Source organism: Oncorhynchus mykiss, chromosome 2 (assembly GCF_013265735.2).
Source record: "Oncorhynchus mykiss isolate Arlee chromosome 2, USDA_OmykA_1.1, whole genome shotgun sequence".
Taxonomy (NCBI): Eukaryota; Metazoa; Chordata; class Actinopteri; order Salmoniformes; family Salmonidae; genus Oncorhynchus; species Oncorhynchus mykiss.
Genome location: NC_048566.1, coordinates 84,064,155 through 84,089,665, shown reverse-complemented (window position 1 = coordinate 84,089,665; position 25,511 = coordinate 84,064,155). Strand labels below are relative to the sequence as shown.

General features: G+C 46.3%; 1 protein-coding gene across 3 annotated transcripts in view; it reads left to right on the top strand.

Moving 5' to 3' along the window:
- tbxas1 (thromboxane A synthase 1 (platelet)) overlaps positions 1-25,511 on the top strand; it is a 145,023-nt gene that overhangs the window by 86,073 nt on the left and 33,439 nt on the right. For all 3 annotated transcript variants that reach the window (XM_021574496.2, XM_021574487.2, XM_021574506.2), the window contains exons 7-10: positions 10,090-10,178; positions 10,449-10,597; positions 10,720-10,847; positions 11,032-11,382. In XM_021574496.2, coding sequence (XP_021430171.1) covers positions 10,090-10,178; positions 10,449-10,597; positions 10,720-10,847; positions 11,032-11,382 — 717 coding nt within the window. The remainder of the gene's footprint in view (positions 1-10,089; positions 10,179-10,448; positions 10,598-10,719; positions 10,848-11,031; positions 11,383-25,511) is intronic.

The following is a 25,511-nucleotide window of genomic DNA, read 5'->3' as shown; positions in this document are numbered from 1 at the left end:
GGTCACACCTCCACTCTTTCTCAGCACCACTCACACCTCCACTCTCTATCAGCACCTCTCACACCACCACTCTCTCTCAGCACCACTCACATACCACTATCTCTCAGCACAACTCACATACCACTCTCTCTCAGCACCACTCACACCACCACTCTCTCTCCGCAGCGGTCACACCACCACTCTCTCTCAGCACCACTCACACCACCACTCTCTCTCAGCACCACTCACACCACCCCTCTCTCTCAGCAGCGGTCACACCACCACTCTCTATCAGCACCCTCACTCCCCCACTCTCTCTCAGCACCACTCACACCAGCACTCTCTCTCAGCAGTGGTTACACCACCACTCTCTCTCAACAGTGCTCACACCACAACTCTCTCTCAGCACCACTCACACCACCACTGTCTCTCAGCAGCGGGCACACCTCCACTCTCTCTCAGCACCACTCACATACCACTATCTCTCAGCACCACTCACACCACCACTCTTTCTCAGCAGCATTAACACCTCCACTCTCTCTCAGCACAACTCACATACCACTCTCTCTCAACACAACTCACACCACCACTCTCTCTCCGCAGCGGTCACACCACTCACTCTCTCAGCACCACTCACACCACCACTCTCTCTCAGCAGTTGTCACACCTCCACTCTCTCAGCACCACTCACACCACCACTCTTTCTCAGCACCACTCACACCATCACTCTCTCTCAGCACCACTCACACCACCACTCTCTCTCAGCACCACTCACACCACCACTCTCTCTCCGCAGCGGTCACACCACCACTCTCTCTCAGCACCACAAACACCACCACTCTCTCTCAGCACCACTCACACCTCCACTCTCTCTCAGCAGTGGTTACACCACCACTCTCTCTCAACAGTGGTCACACCACAACTCTCTCTCAGCACCACTCACACCACCACTTTCTCTCAGCAGCGGGCACACCTCCACTCTCTCTCAGCACCACTCACATACCACTATCTATCAGCACCACTCACACCACCACTCTTTCTCAGCAGCATTAACACCTCCACTCTCTCTCAGCACAACTCACATACCACTCTCTCTCAACACAACTCACACCACCACTCTCTCTCCGCAGCAGTCACACCACCACTCTCTCTCAACACAACTCACACCACCACTCTCTCTCCGCAGCAGTCACACCACCACTCTCTCTCAGCACCACTCACACCACCACTCTCTCTCAGCACCACTCACACCACCACTCTCTCTCAGCAGCGGTCACACCTCCACTCTCTCTCAGCACCACTCACACCACCACTCTCTCTCAGCAGTTGTCACACCTCCACTCTCTCAGCACCACTCACACCACCACTCTTTCTCAGCACCACTCACACCATCACTTTCTCTCAGCACCACTCACACCATCACCCTCTCGCAGCACCACTCACACCACCACTCTCTCTCAGTACCACTCACACACCACTCTCTCAGCAGCAGTCACACCACCACTCTCTCTCAGCAGCAGTCACACCACCACTCTCTATCAGCAACCGTCACACCACCACTCTCTCTCAGCACCACTCACACACCACTCTCTCTCAGCAGCAGTCACACCACCACTCTCTATCAGCACCACTCACACCTCCACTCTCTCTCAGCACCACTCAGACAACCACTCTCTCTCAGCACCACTCACACCACCACTCTCTCTCAGCAGCGGTCACACCACCACTCTCTATCAGCACCCTCACACCACCACTCTCTCTCAGCACCACTCACACCAGCACTCTCTCTCAGCTGTGGTTACACCACCACTCTCTCTCAGCAGTGGTTACACCACCACTCTCTCTCAACAGTGGTCACACCACAACTCTCTCGCAGGACCACTCACACCACCACTCTTTCTCAGCAGCGGTCACACCTCCACTCTTTCTCAGCACTACTCACACCACCACTCTCTATCAGCACCACTCACACCTCCACTCTCTCTCAGCACCACTCACATACCACTCTCTCTTGGCACCACTCACACCTCCACTCTCTATCAGCACCTCTCACACCACCACTCTCTCTCAGCACCACTCACATACCACTATCTCTCAGCACAACTCACATACCACTCTCTCTCAGCACCACTCACACCACCACTCTCTCTCTGCAGCGGTCACACCACCACTCTCTCTCAGCACCACTCACACCCCCACTCTCTCTCAGCAGCGGTCACACCTCCACTCTCTCTCAGCACCACTCACACCACCACTCTCTCTCAGAAGTGGTCACACCACCACTCTCTATCAGCAACCGTCACACCACCACTCTCTCTCAGTACCACTCACACACCACTCTCTCAGCAGCAGTCACACCACCACTCTCTCTCAGCACCACTCACACCACCACTCTCTCTCAGCACCACTCACACCACCACTCTCTATCAGCAACCGTCACACCACCACTCTCTCTCAGCACCACTCACACACCACTCTTTCTCAGCAGCAGTCACACCACCACTCTCTATCAGCACCACTCACACCTCCACTCTCTCTCAGCACCACTCACACAACCACTCTCTCTCAGCACCACTCACTCTCAGCAGCGGTCACACCACCACTCTCTCTCAGCACCCTCACACCACCACTCTCTCTCAGCACCACTCACACCAGCACTTTCTCTCAGCAGTGGTTACACCACCACTCTCTCTCAGCAGTGGTCACACCACAACTCTCTCTCTCAGCAGTGGTTACACCACCACTCTCTCTCAACAGTGGTCACACCACAACTCTCTCTCAGCACCACTCACACCACCACTCTCTCTCAGCAGCGGTCACACCTCCACTCTCTCTCAGCACCACTCACATACCACTCTCTCTTGGCACCACTCACACCTCCACTCTCTATCAGCACCTCTCACACCACCACTCTCTCTCAGCACCACTCACACCTCCACTCTCTCTCAGCACCACTCACATACCACTATCTCTCAGCACCACTCACACCACCACTCTTTCTCAGCAGCATTCACACCCCCACTCTCTCTCAGCACAACTCACATACCACTCTCTCTCAGCACCACTCACACCACCACTCTCTCTCCGCAGCGGTCACACCACCACTCTCTCTCAGCACCACTCACACCACCACTCTCTCTCAGCACCACTCACACCCCCACTCTCTCTCAGCAGCGGACACACCTCCACTCTCTCTCAGCACCACTCACACCACCACTCTTTCTCAGCAGTGGTCACACCACCACTCTCTCTAAGCACCACTCTCACTACCACTCTCTCTCTCAACTGTGGTCACACCACCACTCTCTCCAAACAGTGGTCACACCACCACTCTCTCTCAGCACCACTCACACCACCACTCTCTCTCAGCACCACTCACACTACCACTCTCTCTCTCAACTGTGGTCACACCACCACTCTCTCCAAACAGTGGTCACACCACCACTCTCTCTCAGCACCACTCACACCACCACTCTCTCTCAGCACCACTCACACCTCCACTCTCTCTCAGCAGCGGTCACACCACCACTCTCTCTCAACAGTGGTCACACCACCACTCTCTCTAAGCACCACTCACACCACCACTCTCTCTCAACAGTGGTCACACCACCACTCTCTCAAAGCACCACTCACACCACCACTTTCTCTTATCAGTGGTCACACCACTACTCTCTCTCAGCAGCGGTCACAAGCGCACCCTCTCTTTGGCGCTCTCATTTTTTTCTCATGTCCTTTTAACAGATATTCCATGCCATAGCTGTCCTTTCTGTGGTCGAATGTTAGTGCCCTAATTTTCTTTGATAAGAAGAGACTACCCACTCGGCACAGACGTCAGTTGTCAGCTAACTTGAATTCAACATGAAATCAACAAAAAGTGTCACCATGTTAATGGATTTACATTGAGGACTTTTTGCAAATCCAATCAGTTTCCCATGTTGATTCAACGCCATGAAATTGATTTTTTGTTGTTGAAATGACGTGGAAACACCATGATTCCACCAGTTTTTGCACAGTGGGTAGGGAGTTGTCTTGAAGATTTGTTGTTTTTGAAATCTGAGCTACTGCAGTACAACTCTCTGTCTGCCCTGGAGAAGGTAATGGCAGAGAGAGAGTGCTTTTCTTGAGATCTGTTTCTCTCAGTCCTGCATTGTAACACACCATGTTTAGAAGAGCTCTTCCCTTAATGAATACATTTATTAATTAGATCGGTGTTTGATCCATCATCATCAGGGTTCTTTTCCCCTTGATAATGCCCTCTGTAATGGTGCTTTAATGGGATTTTAATTGATTCAGCTCCTCTCTTTGGCTCATGGTGTCCTCACCCACACACGCACGCATGCACGCATGCACGTAGGCATGCACACATACAGACACTTTTCTGAGAGGGGCTGGAGGTGAGGAGGAGAGTAGCTGGCACAACACTCAGGGCAGCAGTATCCCCTTATGTACTGATTAATGCAAGTGGACCACTTAACATTTACCCCTGATTCCATCTTGTCCATTTATCAGATGAGTCTTGATTTAAAGGGATTTTTTGCACAGGAAAAAATTTAAAGGGATCATTTTGGTAATATACAGCGCCTTTGGAAAGGATTCAGACCTCTTGACTTTTTCCACATTTTGTTACGTTAAAGCCTTATTCTAAAATGAATAAAATACAATTAATTCCTCATCAATCTACACACAATACGAAACAGGTTTTTAGATTTTTTTGCAAATGTATTAAAAAGAAAGAACTGAAATACCTTATTAAGTTAAGTATTTAGACCCTTTGCTATGAGACTCAAAATTGAGCTCAGGTGCATCCTGTTTCCATTGATCATCCTTGAGATGTTTCTACAACTTGATTGGAGTCCACTTGTTGTAAATTCAATTGATTGGACATGATTTGGAAAGGTACACACCTGTCTATATAAGGTTCCACAGTTGACAGTGCATGGCAGAGCAAGAACCAAGCCATGATGTCGAAGGAATTGTCAGCGGAGCTCCAAGACAGGACTGTGTCAAGACACATATCTGGGGAAGGATACCAAAACATTTCTGTAGCATTGAAGGTCCCCAAGAACACAGTGGCCTCCATCATTCTTAAATGGAAGAAGTTTGGAACCACCAAGACTCTTCAAAGAGCTGGCCTCCCGGCTAAACTGAGCAATTGGGGGAGAAGGCACAAAGTTCCTCTGTGGAGATGGGACAACCATCTCTGCAGCGCTATAGCAATCAGGCCTTTATGGTAGAGTGGCCAGACGGAAGCCACTCCTCAGTAAAAGGCACATAACAGTCCGCTTTCTCAGACCATGAGAAACAAGATTCTCTGTTCTGATGAAACCAAGATTCAACTCTTTGGCCTGAATGCCAAGCGTCACATCTGGAGGAAATCTGGCACCATCACTACTGTGAAGCATGGTGGTGACAGCATCATGATGTGGGGATGTTTTTTAGCGGCAGGGACTGGGAGACTGGTCAGGGTCGAGGGAAATATTAATGGAGCAAAGTACAGAGAGACCCTTGATGAAAACCTGCCCCAGAGTGCTCAGGACCTCAGACTGTGGAGCAGGTTCACCTTCCAACAGGACAATGACCGTAAGCACACAGCCAAGACAAAGCAGGAGAGGCTTCGGGACAAGTCTCTGAATGTCCTTGAGTGGCCCAGCCAGAGCCTGGAGCAATCAAACATCTCTGGAGAGACCTGGAAATAGCTGTCTAGTGACGCTCCCCATCCAACCTGACAGAGCTTGAGAGGATCTGCAGAGAATAATGAGAGAAGCTCCCCAAATACAGGTGTGCCAAGCTTGTAGCGTCATACCCAAGAACACTCAAGGCTGTAATCGCTGCCAAAGATGCTTCAACAAAGTACCTTGTAAAGGGTCTGAATACTTATGTAAATGTAATAAATTTGCCAAAAATTCTAAAAATCGTTTTTTGCCTTGTCTTTATAGGGTATTGTGTGTAGATTGATGAGGGGGAAAAATATTTAATCAATTTTAGAATAAGGCTGTAACATTACAAAATGTGGAAAAAGTCAAGGAGTCTGAATGCTTTCCGTATGCATTGTACATAGGCATTAGCCAGCAGATCCGACCAGCTAGCTTACAGCTGCACTAGGGTCAGACAGGCTTCTTGTGTAGATTAATACACAGGGGTGCAGGCGTGAGATATGGCTTGAAAAACGTACCTCAATCCAGGGATAAGATATGCGTTGTACATCAAATTGTCCTATTATCCCAACTGTTACAATAGTGACCTGTGAATGCGTTGTCTACAGCATTCGGTCACATGACAGCTCGATCAGCTGTTCGATTTGACTTACCTGCATGTCAACTGAGCCAGGATCCCAGTCAAATGGATTTTATTTTGCTGGTTCGGTCACACATCTGTAGAATATTTATGTATTTCCCCTGCATGCTTGTGTTCAGTTTGTTCGGTTTCACAAATATGTCTGTTACATAGGCAAGGAGACACATTTTCTTTTCATTACGCAGAAAGTCAACGAAGTCTGTTTTTTACATCCATTGTGAATAACAACAGTTCCTCTCTCAATTAGATTTTTTTTTCCAACTCTCCCCCTTGATAACCACCAAGCCTCTGTGTGAAATAGAACATTGTCATGCTCTGATCCCATATCTCCACATAGTTTTGCGAACAGGCGTGTGCGATGTAGTTTACAATTGAAGTTACCTGCTGCATATCTCAGAGCTACAGAGGCCTGCCCGCCATCCCGCCTAGATGGAGCCCCATCTGTGCAAAAGGCCAACATTCGATCCCATGGAATCAGTTTTTCGTCAATATAGCCACGCAGCACACTGAACATTTAATGTTCTGGAATCATGAGACAATCCTCATGAATAGCATCCTCTGACATGTAGCGAACATGTGGGCCCTCACTGCTAAGGTCCAATTGAAGATCATAAGGTGGGGAGTTGTTTGACTCATTCATTCAGAGTTACTTCTTGACTGCTAGCAATAGCATCAATTCTTAGTTTCACAGTGATATCCGACAAGGTATTGATGTGAGTTTTTGTGCCTCTGCCTCATCACACATTGTTTTCACCATATCAAATGCGGCCAGAAAACAATTCTCTGCAATATTGTGTGGTTTCATAGCGTAGTGGCTTAGCCATTCACCGTGGGAATGATTCAAGTGCAATGGTCAAGTGCGGCCTTTTGCAACGATCTAAGGGCGACCTCTGGTTGAAGGTTAACCATTACAATGATTTGAGAAACAAAGATGATATTATATACAGTACCAGTCAAAAGTTTGGACACACCTACTCATTCCTGGGTTTTTATTTATTTAGACTATTTTCTACATTGTAGAATAATATTGAAGACATCAAAACTATGAAATAACACATGGAATCAAGCAGTAACCAAAAAAGTGTTAACTTAAACAAATCAGAATATATTTTATATTTTCGATTCTTCAAAGTAGCCACCCTTTGCCTTGATGACAGCTTTGCACACTCTTGGCATTCTCTCAACCAGCTTCATGATGTAGTCACCTGGAATGCATTTAAATTAACAGGTGTGCCTTGTTAAAAGTTCATTTGTAGAATTTCTTTCCTTCTTAATGCTGTGGTATCCCAGGAGGTCTACCCCGGGGCGATGGTAATAGAGGGGAGGTACGTGAGACGACGTTGGCTCCCTCTGCTGGGGATACGGGAGCTGGGCACCCTGACACGGACAGATATCAGTGGAGGTAATTAGAGGAAAGTGCCAACCAGCCGTGGAGGCTAAATAAAAGGAGCACGATGGCACACCACGAGAGAGAAGGGGGAGAGACGGACACCAGTAAAGAGAGAGAAGAAAGACCGAGCAAAACCGAAGTGATTTCTTTGATATATTTATTTTCCATCTTAGTAAAGTTGTTTTGTGGACTAAAGCCTCCCTGTCTCTGTGTAAATCTCTGTACGCTCAACCCAATACCCCACGGTTTACCACAATGCGTTTGAGCCAATCAGTTGTGTTGTGACAAGGTAGGGTTGGTATACAGAAGATAGCCCTATCGCAAAAAACATCAAGCGCTATGATGAAACTGGCTCTCATGAGGACCGACACAGGAAAGGAAGACCCAGAGTTACCTCTGCTGCAGAGGATAAGTTCATTAGAGATACCAGCCTCAGACATTTCAGCCCAAATAAATGCTTCACAGAGTTAAAGTAACAGACACATCTCAATATCAACTTTTCAGAGGAGACTGCGTGAATGACAGGCTGACTACGACACGAGCGTTGCAAAATAAATTTAGAAATCTATATTATTCAGTTATTGTACCCACACTGCTCGTGCACGCAAACGAGGGTCTGCGTTGCCAAGGGCTAAAATATAAGTCAGTTCTATTTGTGACGCAGATCGCGCTGCAAGTCCTGCCTCTCCCATCTCCTCATTGGTTATAGAAGCAGGTACCCACTTGCCATATCCTCATTGGTTATATCCATGTGGGTGACTGAAAGACGAACGAGGTCAGTGGCGGTAATGCACCTAATTTATGAAAGTTGCCAATCATAGTATAAAGTCAAGAGAAGAAAAGGCCTGGAAGGAAGAGAGATGATTAGCAACGACTCGGTTGACCGTTTTATGTGTGGATTAATTGGCAGAGTAGAGGACCTTGTGCATTTCAGGTAAAATAACAGTTCAATGTTTATATCCCAGGACAAATTAGCTAGCAACAGCAAGCTAGCTAAATAGGGCAAATTTGCTAGCAAGTGCAAGCTAACTAGCTAAATTGCCATACATGTTTAATGCTTGTCGACCTGTCCCCAAATTAATGTAATTGGTTCAGAGTTTGTTTTGATATTTCAACCTGCGTGTCGTGATCGCGTTTGGTGTGGGGGGACAAAATACATTTATGCACAATGGCGCACGATGGCGCACGCACACAGCTGGTTTGGGTTCCGTGTCAGGCCTCCATGATCGATTTGCTGAAAAGAAACCACTACTAAAGGACACCAATAAGAAGAAGAGTCTTGCTTGGGCCAAGAAACACGAGCAATTGACATTAGACCGGTGGAAATCTGTCCTTTGGTCTGATGTGTCCAAATTTTAGATTTTTGGTTCCAACCGCTGTGTTTTTGTGAGACGCAGAGTAGGTGAACAGATGATCTCCGCATGTGTGGTTCCCACCGTGAAGCATGGAGGTGTGGGGGTGCTTTGCTGGTGACACTGTCTGTGATTTATTTAGAATTCAAGGCACACAACACTTTTGGGCTTCCGAGTGGCACAGCGGCCTAAGGCACTGCATTTCAGTGCTTGAGGCGTCACTACAAACATCCTGGTTTGATTCCAGGCTTTATCACAACCTCCGTGATTGGGAGTCCCATAGGGTGCTGCACAATTGGCACTGCGACGTCTGGGTTTGGCCGGTGTAGGCCGTCATTGTAAATAATAATTTGTTCTTAACTGACTTGCCTGGTTAAGTAAAGGTAAAATGTAAAAAAGAAAAATAATAATAATAAATAACCAGTATGACTACCACAGCATTCTGCAGCGATACACCATTCCATCTGGTTTGCGCTTAGTGGGACTATAATTTGTTTTTCAACGGGACAATGACCCAAAACACACCTCCAGGCTGTGTAAGGGCTATTTGACCAAGAAGGAGAGTGATGGAGAGCTGCATCTGATGACCTGGCCGCCACAATTACCTGCCCTCAACCCAATTGAGAAGGTTTGGGGTGAGTTGGACTGCAGAGTGAAGGAAAAGCGGCCAACAAGTGCCCAGCGTGTATGGGAACTCCTTCAAGACTGTTGGAAAAGCATTCCAGGTGAAGCTGGTTTAGAGAATGCCAAGAGTGTGCAAAGCTGTCATCAAAGCAAAGGGAGGCTACTTTGAAAAATGTAAAATATTAAATATTTGTTGATGTGTTTAACACTTTTTTGGTTACTACATGATTCCATATGTGTTATTTCATAGTTTTGATGTCTTCACTATTATTCTACAATGTAAAAAATAGTCTAAATATATAAAATCCCTTGAATGAGTAGGTGTGTCCAAACTTTTGACTGGTACTGTATATATTATTTATTTTACCAGGTATTTGGAAATTCTCCCACGACCCAATTTTCATATTGGAATCTAGATGAGAGTGTTTCTCTGTCTCTATCCCCATGCAGATGGGTCCTCTGATCAACACTGCTACTGACACCCTGCTCACCAACCTCAATTGTCATGCTGAGTCTGGAGAGAGCTTTGACATTCACAGGTACTGCAACTACACTATATCTCCCTCTCAGGAGTGTCATTATACTGTAACTGAATGACTTCTCAGTCATTTGGCTATACAATTGTTACCCTGTAATTTTCCTAACAAAAAGATGACACATTCAAATGTCTACAGACAGCCTCAGATCTGCTATTCTAGTGGTAAATTCTAAGGTGGATGCTGTGTTATCATTGTATAAAAGCTCTCTATGTATGGTATTCAGTACATACATACCATATTGTGTTGACTGGGTTGGTTCTCTCTCCTCAGGTGTTTTGGCTGTTTCACCATGGACGTGATTGCCAGCGTTGCATTTGGCACTCAGGTGGACTCTCAGAAGGACCCAGATGACCCGTTTGTCCACCACGCCCAGAAGTTCTTCTCTTTCTCCTTCTTCACACCCATCATGTTCATCTTCAGTGAGTACTGTGGAGCCATGCCCTGAGGTCTTCCTGATTTGTCAAATTGTCCAATTCAAATACTGCTGCATTCCATAGTTGATGCCATAAATGGAGTGACAAAAACTATATTTTGTCTTCAGTTGCTTTTCCATTCCTGATTCCTCTGGCCCGTTTCCTCCCCAACAAGAGGAGGGATGAGATGAACAACTTCTTCATCAACTGCATTCAGAAGATCATCAGACAGAGAGATGAGCAGCCAGTTGAAGAGGTATTACTATAGCAGCCTACCTATCCTTTGTAAAGATGGGAAAAGATATGAAATAATAAAGGACTTGTAAAGTCTCCTGTCCTTCTCTTCTCTGATCTTGATCTCCCTGTGTGTGTGTGTGTGTGTGTGTGTGTGTGTGTGTGTGTGTGTGTGTGTGTGTGTGTGTGTGTATCTCTGTATGTAGCGGCGGCGAGACTTCCTACAGCTGATGCTGGAAACGCGGAGCAGCAAGGAGTGTGTGTCGCTGGAGCACTTTGACGTGGTCAACCATGCAGATGAGCTGGCCCCCACACACACTCACACAAACCAGCAAGAAAATGTTGACGTCAGCCATGAGTCACCCAACAGGCGCTCTGTCCAGACCCAGAAGAGGATGATGTCGGATGATGAGATCGTGGGCCAGGCATTTGTGTTCTTCTTGGCGGGGTATGAGACCAGTAGCAACACGCTAGCCTTCACCTGCTACCTCCTGGCTCTACACCCAGAGTGTCAGAGCAAACTGCAGGCTGAGGTGGATGACTTCTTCACCAGATATGTGAGTATGGGCCTCTGGCTTTCCTGTATGCACCTTATGTTCACAATCACCTATAATTGCCCTCATTGTTTGTGACAGTATGTTTGCCATGATGGTCTATTGATACTAATAGGATCCAAACCAGATTATGTAAATGGTCCACACTGTCCGCTCCACCTGATGGTGAGACTGTACAGAGTTGAGGTCAATTCCATTTCAATTCAGTCAATTCAGTCAAGTAAAATGAAATTCCAATTCCAGTTTTCTGAATGTCACTTTACTTCCTGAATTGACAATTGAAATGGAATTGACCCCAATCTGGTATTGTGGGCTTCAGCAGCACAGCATAACATACAGTCATTTTGCAGGGGTTTATGACCAAGAGACCCAGTCCTATATCAACTCCACCTCAGCTGTAATAAGTCCATCTCTGCAGCAGTACCAGTCTGCCACTCTGCAGGCCAGCAGAGGTGATGAGTGTGAAAGACAGACAGTGATGGGAGGGGGGGGGGGTTGACATTTTTAAGAATGAGGATTTTCAATCTGTTTCTCTGGGGTCACAGCGACCTGCAGTTTGATGTGCGCTGCCACTATATTGCGAAATACAGAACACAGACAGCACCCAAGCTTTCACTGCATTCACTAAGGATGAAAACTGCTATTTTTCTGGCATCCATATGAAGACTTGGTTCCAACACACACACACGCACACGCACACACACACACACACACACACACACACACACACACACACACACACACACACACACACACACACACACACACTGTTGTCACAGCCACAATCAACTCTGCAGCATAACACTGGTCTAACAGTGGAGAGAAACAGTTTGACAGGGGAGTGGGGGATCTAACAAGGCCAAGGGTATGTCCAAAATGGCACCCTATTCCCTAGGGTCCATAGGGCTGTGGTCAAAGTAGTGCACAATATATGGAATAGGGTGCCATTTCGGACACAGCAATGGCCTTGTTAGATCCTCCACTCTCCCGTCTCTCTTCCTGCATCCTAATACCCTGACCAAGGCCAGAGCAGTGGAGAACAGAGAAGAGTGGAGCAGACAGCAGACCAGAAGACAGGATCAAACGCACAGACTGGATAGTCTGGAGTCAGACACTATTTCATTCTTTCATGTCCTCTTCCCTCGTTCTACGTCGTGCCGATACGCCACTCTCTGCTCTCCAATTCTCAATCCTTCAACTCACAGGGTAGGAAGTGTCTACAAAGAGAGCTCTTAGTGTAAACTCTGCCTGTTTGCATTCTGGTGTTTTATTCCTGATCAAAATGCATCAGTGCTCACTTCCTCACTGTTTTATGTCCTTTTTTTTATCTTGGTGTTATTTTTATCTTGGTGTTATTTATTTTCTCATTGCACATTTTCTGCAGTGGACTTGTATCCTTTTGTACTCTGACTTGCCTCTCTGAAATAGAGCACTGAATTGTAGTCTACTGAGTAGCCTTCAAAGCACCGCAACAAGATCTAGTATTTACTGTTACATAGCCTACTGTAATGAAGGAGCTGAGATGAAGAGTGCTGTCTGCTGATGGGACTGGATATCATTTGTCTTAAGGGTAGTTTTACTGAAAGGCTGCACCACTGATAATTACAGTCTATTAACAACACTGTTGTCAACAACTCTACTGTTTTTTGCAGCATTTTGAAAGTCCTTTGCTACTTACTATAAGATTGATTGCTCTGGACCCTGGACTCACCTACCTCAAAATGTTACACTCTCCTGAACCTTTTTAAGGCGTCTGGATCAGAAGCAGATTTTCACAACATCGTACGAGAAATGTTACAATAACGTACAGGCGAAGAACTCATGTTATGGCAGGGTTAATACACATCTCTATGGAGGGCTAGTGAGCTGTATGTAGCTAGCTGGTGAAGGAAATTGGGGTTTTCAACAGTCGGAGTGAATAAATGTTAGTTTGACTTTGGGAACTTGATCAGATACACAGCAATACCTGTGGACATAAACTCTTTTATAGGCTAGCTTGATCTACATTTGACCAGACATCTGGCAGCTGACTGCAGTGTGATGGTCAGTTTTTCTCTCTCTCACTTCTCCTGCCATGCTCATCACAGCTAACTCAACCCAATGCCTTTCAGTACAGTGAAAGAGACTGACTGTGTGGTGTTTTTACCTGCTACCACAAGGTTGGTCCCCTCCTGAAAGCATTTTGAAGGTACATACAGTTGAAGTCGGAAGTTTACATACACTTAGGTTGGAGTCATTAAAACTCGTTTTTCAACCACTCCACAAATGTCTTGTTAACAAATTATAGTTTTGGCAAGTCGGCTAGGACATCTACCTTGTGCATGACACAAGTAATTTTTCCAACAATTGTTTACAGAAAGATTATTTCACTTATAATTCACTGTATCACAATTCCAGTGGGTCAGAAGTTTACAAACACTTAAGTTGACTGTGCCTTTAAACAGCTTGGAAAATTCCAGAAAATGATGTCATGGATTTAGAAGCTTCTGATAGGCTAATTAACATCAATTGAGTCAATTGGAGGTGTACCTGTGGATGTATTTCAAGGACTACCTTCAAACTCAGTGCCTATTTGCTTGACATCATTGTAAAATCAAAGGAAATCAGGCAAGACCTCAGAAAAGAATTGTAGAACTCCACAAGTCTGGTTCATCCTTGGGAGCAATTTCCAAAAGCCTGAAGGTACCATGTTCATCTGTACAAACAATAGTATGCAAGTATAAACACCATGGGACCACGCAGCCGCCATACCGCTCAGGAAGGAGACGCGTTCTGTCTCCTAGAGATGAAGGTAGTTTGGTGCGAAAAGTGCAAATCAATCCCAGAAAAACAGCAAAGGACCTTGTTAAGATGCTGGAGGAAACAGATACAAAAGTATCTATATCCACAGTAAAACGAGTTCTATATCGACATAACCTAAAAGGCCGCTCAGCAAGGAAGAAGCCACTGCTCCAAACTGCCATAAAAAAGCCAGACTGCTGTTTTCAACTGCACATGGGGACAAATATCGTACTTTTGGAGACATTTCCTCTGGTCTGATGAAACAAAAATAGAATTGTTTGGCCATAATGACCATTGTTATGTTTGGAGGAAAAAGGCGGAGCATTGCAAGCCGAAGAACACCACCTCAACCGTGAAGCACGGGGGTGGCAGCATCATGTTTTGGGGGTGCTTTACTGCAGGAGGGACTGGTGCACTTCACAAAATAGATGGCATCAAGAGGATGGAAAATTATGTGGATATATTAAAGCAACATCTCAAGACATCAGTCAGGAAGTTAAAGCTTGGTTGCAAATGGGTCTTCCAAATGGACAATGACCCCAAGCATACAGTGCCTTGCGAAAGTATTCGGCCCCCTTGAACTTTGCGACCTTTTGCCACATTTCAGGCTTCAAACATAAAGATATAAAACTGTATTGTTTTGTGAAGAATCAGCAACAAGTGGGACACAATCATGAAGTGGAACGACATTTATTGGATATTTCAAACTTTTTTAACAAATCAAAAACTGAAAAATTGGGCGTGCAAAATTATTCAGCCCCCTTAAGTTAATACTTTTTAGCGCCACCTTTTGCTGTGATTACAGCTGTAAGTCGCTTGGGGTATGTCTCTATCAGTTTTGCACATCGAGAGACTGACATTTTTTCCCATTCCTCCTTGCAAAACAGCTCGAGCTCAGTGAAGTTGGATGGAGAGCATTTGTGAACAGCAGTTTTCAGTTCTTTCCACAGATTCTCGATTGGATTCAGGTCTGGACTTTGACTTGGCCATTCTAACACCTGGATATGTTTATTTTTGAACCATTCCATTGTAGATGTTGCTTTATGTTTTGGATCATTGTCTTGTTGGAAGACAAATCTCCGTCCCAGTCTCAGGTCTTTTGCAGACTCCATCAGGTTTTCTTCCAGAATGGTCCTGTATTTGGCTCCATCCATCTTCCCATCAATTTTAACCATCTTCCCTGTCCCTGCTGAAGAAAAGCAGGCCCAAACCATGATGCTGCCACCACCATGTTTGACAGTGGGGATGGTGTGTTCAGCTGTGTTGCTTTTACGCCAAACATAACGTTTTGCATTGTTGCCAAAAAGTTCAATTTTGGTTTCATCTGACCAGAGCACCTTCTTCCACATGTTTGGTGTGTCTCCCAGGTGGCTTGTGGCAAACTTTAAACGACACTTTTTATGGATATCTTTAAGAAATGGCTTTCTTCTTGCCACTCTTCCATAAAGGCCAGATTTGTGCAATATACAACTGATTGTTGTCCTATGGACAGAGTCTCCCACCTCAGCTGTAGATCTCTGCAGTTTATCCAGAGTGATCATGGGCCTCTTGGCTGCATCTCTGATCAGTCTTCTCCTTGTATGAGCTGAAAGTTTAGAGGGACGGCCAGGTCTTGGTAGATTTGCAGTGGTCTGATACTTCTTCCATTTCAATATTATCGCTTGCACAGTGCTCCTTGGGATGTTTAAAGCTTGGGAAATCTTTTTGTATCCAAATCCGGCTTTAAACTTCTTCACAACAGTATCTCGGACCTGCCTGGTGTGTTCCTTGTTCTTCATGATGCTCTCTGCGCTTTTAACGGACCTCAGAGACTATCACAGTGCAGGTGCATTTATACGGAGACTTGATTACACACAGGTGGATTGTATTTATCATCATTAGTCATTTAGGTCAACATTGGATCATTCAGAGATCCTCACTGAACTTCTGGAGAGAGTTTGCTGCACTGAAAGTAAAGGGGCTGAATAATTTTGCACGCCCAATTTTTACGTTTTTGATTTGTTAAAAAGTTTGAAATATCCAATAAATGTCGTTCCACTTCATGATTGTGTCCCACTTGTTGTTGATTCTTCACAAAAAAATACAGTTTTATATCTTTATGTTTGAAGCCTGAAATGTGGCAAAAGGTCGCAAAGTTCAAGGGGGCCGAATACTTTCACTGTACTTCCACTTCCGAATACTTTCACTGTACTTCCAAAGTTGTGGCAAAATGGCTTAAGAACAGCAAAGTCAAGGTATTGGAGTGGCCATCACAAAGTCCTGACCTCAATCCTATGGAAAATGTGTGGGCAGAACTGAAAAAGAGTGTGCGAGCAAGGAGGCTTACAAACCTGACTCAGTTACACCAGCTCTGTCAGGAGGAATGGGCCAAAATTCACCCAACTCATTGTGGGAAGCTTGTGGAAGGCTACCCAAAAGTTTTGACCCAAGTTAAACAATTTAAAGGCAATGCTACCAAATGCTAATTAAGTGTATGTAAATCTCTGACCCACTGGGAATGTGTTGAAAGGAATAAAAGCTGAAATATATAATTCTCTCTACTATTATTCTGACATTTTGTCACGCCCTGACCTTAGAAAGCTTTTTATGTCTTTATTTTGGTTTGGTCAGGGTGTGATTTGGGTGGGCATTCTATGTTCTATTTTCTATGTTTTGTATTTCTTTGTTTTGGCCAGGTATGGTTCTCAATCAGGGACAGCTGTCTATCGTTGTCTCTGATTGAGAACCATACTTAGGCAGCCCTTTTTCCCACCTGTGATTGTGGGTAGTTAACTTTGTTTGTGGCACTAATGCCCTGTAAGCTTCACGGTTGTTTTTTCGTTTGTTGTTTTGTTGGAGACATTTTTAAATAAAAAGGAAAATGTACGCTCACGACGCTGCACCTTGGTCTTCTTCCAGCAACGGGCGTGACAGAACTACCCACTACAAAAGGACCAAGCAGCGTGGCCAGGAGTATGAGACAACCTGGGAGGAGGCAGAGAGGTGGTCGACCCAAGGAGAGTGCCAGAGCCCACCTGGGATTCAATTGAGCAGTGCGAGGAGGGATACCGGAGAATGAAGTTGGCGACACGTACACGGCTAGCGAGGAAGCCCGAGAGGAAGCCCCAAAAATACCTTTGGGGAGGCACACAGGGAATTTGGCTGAGTCAGGTTGGAGACCTGAGCCAACTCCCCGTGCTTACCGTGGCGAGCGTCGTACTGGTCAGGAACCGTGTTATGTGGTGGAGCGCACGGTGTCTCCAGTGCGTGTTCACAGCCCGGTGCAGCTCCCCACATCTGCCGGGCTAAGATGAGCATCCAGCCAGGATGGATGGTGCCGGCTCAGCGCGCCTGGTCTCCAGTGCGTCTATTTGGCCCAGGATATCCTTTGCCGGCTCTGCGCACTGTGTCTCAAGTGCGTCTGCTGCACAGCCCAGTGCGTCTTGTGCCAGCGCCCCGCATTTGCAGGGCGAAGATAACCACCCAGCCAGGACGGGTTGTGCAGGCTCTAAGCTCAAGACCTCCAGTGCGCCTCCACGGCCCAGTGTATCCGGTGCCTCTGCCAAGGACAAAGCCTCCTGTATGTCTCCCCAGCCTGGTGAGTCCTGTGCCTGCTCCCAGAGCCAGGCCTCCTGTGTGTCTCTCCACTCCAGTGATGATCCATGGCAAGAAGCCTCCATTGATGATCCATGGCACAAAGCCTCCAGTGATGATCCATGGCACGAAGCCTCCAGTGATGATCCATGGCACAAAGCCTCCAATGATGATCCATGGCAAGAAGCCTCCAGTGATGATCCATGGCACGAAGCCTTCAGTGATGATCCATGGCAAGAAGCCTCCAGTGATGATCCATGGCACGAAGCCTCCAGTGATGATCCATGGCACGAAGCCTCCAGTGATGATCCATGGCACGAAGCCTCCAGTGATGATCCATGGCACGAAGCCTCCAGTGATGATCCATGGCACAAAGCCTCCAATGATGATCCATGGCAAGAAGCCTCCAGTGATGATCCATGGCATGAAGCCTTCAGTGATGATCCATGGCAAGAAGCCTCCAGTGATGATCCATGGCACGAAGCCTCCAGTGATGATCCATGGCACGAAGCCTCCAGTGATGATCCATGGCACGAAGCCTCCAGTGATGATCCATGGCACGAAGCCTCCAGTGATGATCCATGGCACGAAGCCTCCAGTGATGATCCATGGCACGAAGACTCCAGTGATGATCCATGGCAAGAAGCCTCCAGTGATGATCCATGGCAAGAAGCCTCCAGTGATGATCCATGGCACGAAGCCTCCAGTGATGATCCATGGCACGAAGCCTCTGGTGATGATCCATGGCACGAAGCCTCCAGCGAGGAGTCATGGCACGAAGCCTCCAGCGACGGCCTCCAGTCCAAAGCCTCCAGTGACGGTCTCCAGTCTGGAGCCCCCAGTGACGGTCCCCAGTCCGGAGCCCCAAGCGAGGGTGCCCAGTCTGGAGCCCCAAGCGAGGGTCCCCAGTCCGGGGCCTGCAGCGAGGGTCCCCAGTCCGGGGCCCGCAGCGAGGGTCCCCAGTCCGGGGCCCGCAGCGAGGGTCCCCAGTCCGGGGCCCGCAGCGAGGGTCCCCAGTCCGGGGCCCGCAACGAGGGTCCCCACTCCGGGACCCGCAGAGAGGGTCCCCACACCAGAGGCGCCACCAAAGCGGGGTGAGCCAGAGGTGGAGCGGGGTCTACGTCCCGCATCAGAGCCGCCTGTGATTGTGGGTAGTTACCTTTGTTTGCGGCACTAATGCCCTGTAAGCTTCACTGTTGTTTTTTCGTTTGTTGTTTTGTTGGCGACATTTTGAAATAAAAAGGAAAATGTACGCTCACCACGCTGCACCTTGGTCTTCTTCCAGCAACGGCCGTGACACATTTCACATTCTTAAAATAAAGTGGTGTTCCTAACTGGCCTAAAACAGGGAATTTTTACTTGGATTAAATGTCAGGAATTGTGAAAAACTGAGTATGTATTTGGCTAAGGTGTATGTAAACTTCCGACTTCAACTGTATACTGTTACAAATCATGGTATTGAAAACAGAACCGCACACATTGAAAGATCCACACACTCTTTAATTCTTTCAAATAATCTGCAGCTTATCCTGGTCATTACAAAATCTTAGACATGTTCCATCGATTATAATTGTTTTTTGGTTATTCATTCTAATTGTCATTTTCATTCACAAGCATGTTCTGTGGATTAAGCTGTTAGCCATAATTCATCTCACGTGTGTTCCAGTTGTGTCTGTAGGAGCTGGCAGAAGGCGGGCTATGCTAGCCGAGCCTCCAGCAGAGACACACCGGTGACTCAATCATCTCATCTCACTCTCTTCCTGAGAAGAGCCATGTTGTTTCTTCTGACTCTGCCACTCAGGCTAGAGCCAAACTTGCAAATGTGTCACTAGCTGCACGTATTTCCCTCTCCCTCATTCTCCCTCTCTTTCTCTCTCCTTCTCTCTCTCTTCCTCTCTCCCACTCTCTACTGTTGTGTCACCACACTCAGGGGCTCCCTTCATTCATTTGCCATTCTTATCTCCCTAAATAACAATGAGTTTAAGCAAAGCAAGGCCCCTAATGACATGCAGAAGTTGTTAAGACTCAATATGGAAAAGGAGGAGAGACCAACGCATCTTAAATGACATGTTTCAGCCTCTGCACTGTCTGTCTGTTGGCAAAGGTCTTCAGGGAGGGGGAGGGAGGGAAGAAAGAGAATGAAAGAGAGAAAATGAAAGAATAGAGAGTGAGAGAGAGGAAGAAAGGGAGTGAGAGTGTAAAGATAGAGGAAGAGAGTGGGGGTACAGGGTTCAGTGTTACTATAGGTACAATAGGGAGCTAGTCATCTATAGTTTAAAAGAAAATTCCAACCAAAATTGTTTGGTATTTTTTTAATTAGTCCATTGTTGATATAGTTCCAAAATGTTTTGCATGTCAGCATTCAAGATATATAACAAAACATACATAAATATTTGTATTTTGAATGTTAAATATCTTGAAAACTTAATTGCTGAGTTGCAAAACATTTTGGGTATACTATATATCAACAATGGACTAATGACACAAATACCAAAATGTTGTTTTTGGGTGCAGTTTTCCTTTTAAGTTACAGATAAAAGGTGATGAGTTATCCAGGGCGCCTCTCCTTTTTGTTCCCTGTGACTATTTTTGGTTGGTGCTGGCCTCTATGGGTGTTGCAGAGGTAAGGCCTGTTTGCTATGAAGCACTAAGAGCTGCTGTAATCCTATAGCACGATGCCAGGCCTGGCAGGAAGAGGTGTCTTTGAGATTCTTCTGAGCCTCTGCCCAAAGTGCAGGTCAAAGGTCAAAGCATCACTCATGCTGTCTGAACTAATTTCGCACAAACTCTATTGTGTACAGATGCAGGATTTTAAGGGGAGTGATACATTTGGGCAAATCAAGTCTAACATTTAAAAGTGGAAATTACACTGAACAAAAATATAAACGCAACATGTAAAGTGTTGGTCCCAAGTTTCATGAGCTGAAATAAAAAATCCCAGAAATGTTTAAATGTGCAGTTTTGTCACACAATACAGTACCACAGATGTCTCAGGTTTTGAGAGATCGTGTAATTGGCATGCATGGTCGTGGTCGCAGAAGTAAGTGTAAGGAATTGAAACTAAGTAGCCTATCAATGGTTCGAATATTTGCTTCGAATCCACCAAAGCTGTTGCCAGAGAATTGAATGTTCATTTCTCTCTGAATTTGTCAGTACGTCCAAATGGCCTCAAATCAAATCAAATTTTATTTGTCACATACACATGGTTAGCAGATGTTAATGCGAGTGTAGCGAAATGCTTGTGCTTCTAGTTCAGACAATGCAGTAATAACCAACAAGTAATCTAGCTAACAATTCCAAAACTACTACCTTATAGAAACAAGTGTAAGGGGATAAAGAATATGTACATAAAGATATATGAATGAGTGATGGTACAGAGCGGCATAGGCAAGATACAGTAGATGGTATTGAGTGCAGTATATACATATGACATGAGTATGTAAACAAAGTGGCATAGTTAAAGTGGCTAGTGATACATGTATTACATAAAGATGCAGTAGATGATATAGAGTACAGTATATACATATACATATGAGATGAATAATGTAGGGTATGTAAACATTATCTTAGGTAGCATTGTTTAAAGTGGCTAGTGATATATTTTACATCATTTCCCATCAATTCCCATTATTAAAGTGGCTGGAGTTGAGTCAGTGTGTTGCCAGCAGTCACTCAATGTTAGTGGTGGCTGTTTAACAGTCTGATGGCCTTGAGATAGAAGCTGTTTTTCAGTCTCTCGGTCCCAGCTTTGATGCACCTGTACTGACCTCGCCTTCTGGATGATAGCGGGGTGAACAGGCAGTGGCTCGGGTGGTTGTTGTCCTTGATGATCTTTATGGCCTTCCTGTGACATCGGGTGGTGTAGGTGTCCTGGAGGGCAGGTAGTTTGCCCCCGGTGATGCGTTGTGCAGACCTCACTACCCTCTGGAGAGCCTTACGGTTGTGGGCAGAGCAGTTGCCGTACCAGGCGGTGATACAGCCCGACAGGATGCTCTCGATTGTGCATCTGTAGACGTTTGTGAGTGCTTTTGGTGACAAGCCGAATTTCTTCAGCCTCCTGAGGTTAAAGAGGCGCTGCTGCGCCTTCTTCACGATGCTGTCAGTGTGGGTGGACCAATTCAGTTTGTCCGTGATGTGTACGCCGAGGAACTTAAAACTTACTACCCTCTCCATTACTGTTCCATCGATGTGGATAGAGGGGTGTTCCCTCTGCTGTTTCCTGAAGTCTAGTCTCTCAAAGCACTTCATGATGATGGAAGTGAGTGCTACGGGGCGGTAGTCCTTTAGCTCAGTTACCTTAGCTTTCTTGGGAACAGGAACAATGGTGGCCCTCTTGAAGCATGTGGGAACAACAGACTGGGATAGGGATTGATTGAATATGTCCGTAAACACACCAGCCAGCTGGTCTGCGCATGCTCTGAGGGCGCGGCTGGGGATGCCGTCTGGGCCTGCAGCCTTGCGAGGGTTGACACGTTTAAATGTTTTCCTCACGTCGGCTGCAGTGAAGGAGAGTCCGCATGTTTTAGTTGCGGGCTGTGTCAGTGGCCCTGTATTGTCCTCAAAGCGGGCAAAAAAGTGATTTAGTCTGCCTGGGAGCAAGACATCCTGGTCCGTGACGGGGCTGGGTTTTTTTTGTGATTGACTGTAGACCCTGCCACATACCTCTTGTGTCTGAGCCGTTGAATTGAGATTCTACTTTGTCTCTATACTGACGCTTAGCTTGTTTGATTGCCTTGCGGAGGGAATAGTTACACTGTTTGTATTCGGTCATGTTTCCGGTCACCTTGCCCTGATTAAAAGCAGTGGTTCGGGCTTTCATCAATCCACGGTTTCTAGTTTGGGAATGTTTTAATCATTGCTATGGGAACGACATCTTCAACGCACGTTCTAATGAACTCGCTCACCGAATCAGTGTATTCGTCAATGTTGTTGTCTGGCGCAATACGAAACATATCCCAGTCCACGTGATGGAAGCAGTCTTGGAGTGTGGAATCAGATTGGTCGGACCAGCGTTGAACAGACCTCAGCGCGGGAGCTTCTTGTTTTAGTTTCTGTCTGTAGGCAGGGCCTTATATGCGTCGCGGAAGTTAGAATAGCAGTGATCCAAGGTTTTTCCAGCCCTGGTTGCGCAATCGATATGCTGATAAAATTTAGGGAGTCTTGTTTTCAGATTAAAATCCCCAGCTACAATGAATGCAGCCTCTGGATAAATGGTAGATAATGTGGTCGACATTTGATTGTGAGGAATTCCAAATCAGGTGAACAGAAGGACTTGAGTACCTGTATGTTGTTATGATCACACCACGTCACGTTAACCATGAAGCATACGCCCCCGCCCCTCTTCTTACCAGAAAGATGTTTGTTTCTGTCTGCGCGATGCATGGAGAAACCAGTTGGCTGCGCCGACTCCGATAGCGTCTCTCCAGTGAGCCATGTTTCCGTGAAGCAAAGAACGTTACAGTCTCTGATGTCCCCCTGGAATGCTACCCTTGCTCGGATTTCATCAACCTTGTTGTCAAGAGACTGGACATTGGCGAGAAGAATGCTAGGGAGTGGTGCACGATGTGCCCGTCTCCGGAGTCTGACCAGAAGACCGCTCCGTTTCCCCCTTTTACAAAGTCGTTTTTTTGGGTCGCCGGCTGGGATCCATTCCGTTGTCCTGGGTGAAAGGCAGATATTCTTGGTTGTACTGATGGTGAGTTGACGCTGCTCTTATGTTCAGTAGTTCTTCTCGACTGTATGTAATGAAACCTAAGATGACCTGGGGTACCAATGTAAGAAATAACACGTAAAAAAACAAAAAACTGCATAGTTTCCTAGGAACGCGAAGCGAGGCGGCCATCTCTGTCGGCGCCGGAAGTACACAACCACAGACCATGTGTAACCACGCCAGCCTAAGACATCCACATCTGGCTTTTTCACCTGCGGCATCGTCTGAAGGGGATGAATTTATTTCAATTGACTGATTTCCTTATATAAACTATAACTCAGTAAAAAAAATTTTTTTTTTGTTCAGTAAACAAACTTTAGAAACCTTTTTAAACATTGAGTACTAAAGGTTTGCATTTCCTGGAAGAGCAGGGTGATCAAATTAAGATCTTACATCTGTATATCTCAGACATAGGCTACAGTCACTGTCAGTCTACACTTGTTGTTGACAAAGCATGTAACAAATATATATATTTTGAATCAGAAATAACTTGTTATCCTTCATAACAAGCAGAGAGAGCGAGAGAGAGATGCCAATGCTCCTGCACACACAGCATACAGAGCTGATCTGCCAGGCCCAGTGTGTGCTAGTCAGAGCAGAAGCCGTAGCGGTCTGCCGCAGCAGCAGCTTACCTTTCCTGTCTAAATTATTCATCTACATCCTGCCTGGGAGAAGGGGCCTCAGATAGACCTTTCTCTGAGAGGGGATGTCTTCTCATTGCCTCTTCTATTCTCTTTCTATTCCTTTGGACAGGATGAAATGAGGGCCAGGCTGTGAGTAGAGCTGTATGAATGCTCCTTCCCTCTCTCCATCCCAACTTAACATTCCTCCCTCCTTCCCTTCCTCCCATGGGTCATTGTTCAGATTTTAAAAAGCTGCTGCCCTCTTGATTATGTGGGGGAGGGAGAGAGTGAGGAGGGATGAAGGGAAGGAAAAGGACAGAGAGCGGGCTTTGAGTAGGGAAGTAGGGAAGGGAAGCACAGAGCCTCTCACTCCCCATCACCAAGACCTTGCACTGGGTGAGAGAAATATGGAGACAGAGAGAGAGAGGGGGGGTCAAGAAGGGTTTATATTTAGAGCAAGAAAATAGATAAAGGGAAGGTGGGGGTGGAGAACGAAAGAGATGGAGAGGGAGGGAGAATCATTGCGAAAGAGGGCACAGGGTAAAATGAAACTGATAGGAATCTGGACCTTCAGATTCCTGTACCAGCTTGTGTTGAATGCTTGTTGCACACAGTGCTTATTGAAGGAGGGCTTTTTGTGTGAAGATTCAGGTCCTAATCTCACATGTGAGTGACCAGTATAGACAGAGAGGTTTGAAGTGTGTGTGTGTGTGTGTGTGTGTGTGTGTGTGTGTGTGTGTGTGTGTGTGTGTGTGTGTGTGTGTGTGTGTGTGTGTGTGTGTGTGTGTGTGTGTGTGTGTGTGTGTGTGTGTGTGTGTGTGTGTGTGTGTGTGTGTGTGTTCTACGGGGGCCAATCATGGGTCTCAGCACTGACGTCAGGCCCCTTCCCAGTCATATATCCGTCCAGCCCACGTCCTTAGGGTCATCTCTATTGAACGTCACAAAATGGTCGCCTAGAGTCTTCAGGGTGTTGTGTCATGGTCCCATAGAGGTTTTGTCTTGTTCCCAGTTTGTCCCGGGGATGTTTTTAGGACTTTCTTGTGATGTTGTTTCATGGTCCTCTGAACGTTCTTGGGTCATTGTGTCATGGTCCCCTGGACGTGTTTGTCTACTTTCCGGTTTGTCCCGGGGACATCACATGACGGTCGCAAAGAAACATTCTTCCCATAAAAAAAAACACATTTTACCCATACAGTAATTATTATTTAACATGTCCTGGGATTTAAACTCACAACTTATTGGTTCACAGCATTACGATCTTACTGCTACGCCACCATGTCTGTATCAATGACTGGTTTCACCTGAAGGCTATTCCTACACTTTACACTTCAAAGTGAATCTTAGCTCTGTTAAAAATACAAGGGGGCCTCCCGAGTGGCGCAGCAGTCTAAGGCACTGCATTGCACTTTTGCAGCATCACTACAGCCTGAGGCCACAGGCCGTGT